The sequence below is a fragment of the Amphimedon queenslandica genome, unplaced genomic scaffold, assembly GCF_000090795.2.
Source record: "Amphimedon queenslandica unplaced genomic scaffold, v1.1 AMPQUscaffold_11463, whole genome shotgun sequence".
Classification (NCBI taxonomy): Eukaryota; Metazoa; Porifera; class Demospongiae; order Haplosclerida; family Niphatidae; genus Amphimedon; species Amphimedon queenslandica.
The window spans coordinates 2,980-5,514 of NW_003548295.1; the positions used below are offsets into that span (position 1 = coordinate 2,980).

At 36.8% G+C, this 2,535-nt stretch overlaps 1 protein-coding gene across 1 annotated transcript in view; it reads right to left on the reverse strand.

Annotated features, from left to right (window-relative positions):
- LOC109589293 (deleted in malignant brain tumors 1 protein-like) overlaps window positions 1-2,535 on the reverse strand; it is a 5,713-nt gene that overhangs the window by 2,334 nt on the left and 844 nt on the right. The window contains exons 4-11 of the mRNA XM_020005398.1: window positions 2,463-2,531; window positions 2,096-2,416; window positions 1,811-1,996; window positions 1,346-1,502; window positions 988-1,145; window positions 508-846; window positions 140-451; window positions 19-94 (exon numbers count right to left, since the gene is read on the reverse strand). Coding sequence (XP_019860957.1) covers window positions 19-94; window positions 140-451; window positions 508-846; window positions 988-1,145; window positions 1,346-1,502; window positions 1,811-1,996; window positions 2,096-2,416; window positions 2,463-2,531 — 1,618 coding nt within the window. The remainder of the gene's footprint in view (window positions 1-18; window positions 95-139; window positions 452-507; window positions 847-987; window positions 1,146-1,345; window positions 1,503-1,810; window positions 1,997-2,095; window positions 2,417-2,462; window positions 2,532-2,535) is intronic.

The window sequence follows — 2,535 nt, forward strand, 5'->3', positions numbered from 1 at the left end:
TTGAGGTGTGTCTCAGACCCATCGCATTGAACATAGTTATAATGTATGGACCCCCTACCAGCTCCAAACTGACCATCTCTGTACACCCTGGGACCTATAATGGTATAAAAACAGTGTAATGTTATCATCAGTCACTTACTGCTTGCTGGTAGTCCCAGTTCAGTGCATACAACTCCAGCATCATTGACATCAAACAGGTCCTTACAGACAGTGCCCCAGGTATCGTCAACACTGACCAGTAGTCGACCATACTGAGGTCCTGGTATCAACATTGGTTGACCAGCATACCTCCACTGAGGGTAGCATGTTAATACAGCATTGGGGCAGTTCTTGTAAGTGTTGTAGTCATCAAAACAGTTAGCAAGATTGCTCTCATATCCATTGCACCTTATTGAACCAACTCCTGGTGAACCTGACGACCACCAGCTGTATGAAAAATAGAATGTACTCACTACAAATAAATATATAAATAAATAATAATAATAAATTGATAATGTTATTTCTTACCTCTTGTTGATCCAAATATTGTCCTGCATGCTACAAGTGCATTTTTTGACACATAAAGATAATCATTAGTAATACAGGCTTTGCTCCATGCTCCATTATGACAGATCTGTAGTTCTCCTTCAAAGCTGTTCTCTCCATTAGCTAGTCTTATGTCAGGGGAAGTACACTCTGGTGCTATAGGGCATCTTACACTAGCATCTTCATAATGACGGCAGTTATGGCCCCAATATTTACGTTTACAGTATATCAGTTTGCGCTCAATTCCTCTGCACTGTACATCATCTAAATATATTGGACCTGTTCCTTCACCAAAATATGCATATCTAAATCCCTGAGCTCCTAGTATTGGTAAAATAGAAAATATAGTGTATTATTTATTGCAGTGACCAGTGAGTATCAGTAGTCCCTTGATATCTGCCCTCAGCTTCACCTTAAGCAGATATCTCAGTCCTCAGGTATTACATTACTTGGTGAATTTACCTGTTGACAAGTATCCTAATTGACGACACACAACTTGTGCGTCTAGGTTGTCCCAATAGTCATCACAGATGGTACCCCATTCTCCTTCATAGCACATCTCAACACGACCTTCATTAGGTACTGTACCACCCGCTAGTCTTAAATCATAGTTATGACACCTAAAAATTGATTAATAATAATAATAATAATAATAATAATAATAATAATAATAATAATAATAATAATAATAATAATGACAATAATAATAATAATAATAATAATAATAATAACAATAATAATAATAATAATGACAATAATAATAATAATAATAATAATAATGACAATAATAATAATAATGATAGTGACTAATGTTGTTTACTGGCATATCAAGTGTGCATCAATGCAGCAGTCATTGTGATCCTCACAGTCGAGTGAGCAGTGACAGACGGTGTTTGGGTTAACTCCTTGACAACTGGCACCAGTAGATGGATCACAACATGTTTCATTATAACCAGCTAATGCACAGGGACCTGGGGCTACATGATGCATTAATAATAATTATATATAATCGTAATGATAATGTTAATATCAATAATAGTATGGTATTTTTTAAATGGCTCCGAAATCAACCCAAATTTTATTACATTTTCTGATACATATTGATGTCCTTATGCTGCGTAGAAAGTTTGAGCTGATTCTGACTTCAATTTTTTGAGTTATGACTATTTTGAGAAATAGGCCAAAATCTAAAAAAATGTTTTTTTCCAAAAATTGACTAAAAATCAGTCCTAATTTTGTATAAATTATTTTCAAACAGTGATAATAAAGAGTGATCGATACTTACCACAGATCATGCTGACATCATTTGAATGCTGGCAGTTCCCTTTGTCTCCATACTGATCTTCACTGACACACTCACTGAGTTGGTTCTCTTCTCCAGTACACTCTATATCTTCAATCCATATCACCTGACCTGTGGTACCTGATCCATACACACTACTAGTGTACCCACCAGTAAATGCCTGTGCACCTGTCAATGGTCATAATAATGATCATTATATCAACACTAGTTTAAACCTCCTCCTATTGATACCAGCCATGCAGTGTGTGTGTGTGTGTGTGTGTATACCTCTCCATGGTAGCCCCATTGTCCTACAGATCACATATGCATCATAGATATCCCATTCCTTGTCACATATAGTGCCCCAGCGTCCATTGTGACACACTTCAACTCGTCCTTCCCTATCAGTAGGTCCACCCACCAGTCTTATAGTCCCAGAGGTACATGATGATTCACAGGACACTCCTATGTCATACTGGTGCCCACAGCAACTGTTGTATCCTTTACAGTCTAACAGCTGGGACTCGTTGCCATAGCAACTGACGGTCTTTGAATAAACGTCCTCAAGTCCCTGACCGTATTCATTATTATTGTAAAATGGTGTAACCTCTTTAATAAAACAATAAATAAAATAAATAAATAATTCTATTCTTACTTGATACACTCAGTCCTAAGCTCTTACACACTACAGTTGCTTCATTGACAGTAAAGCCTGTACTACAGACTGT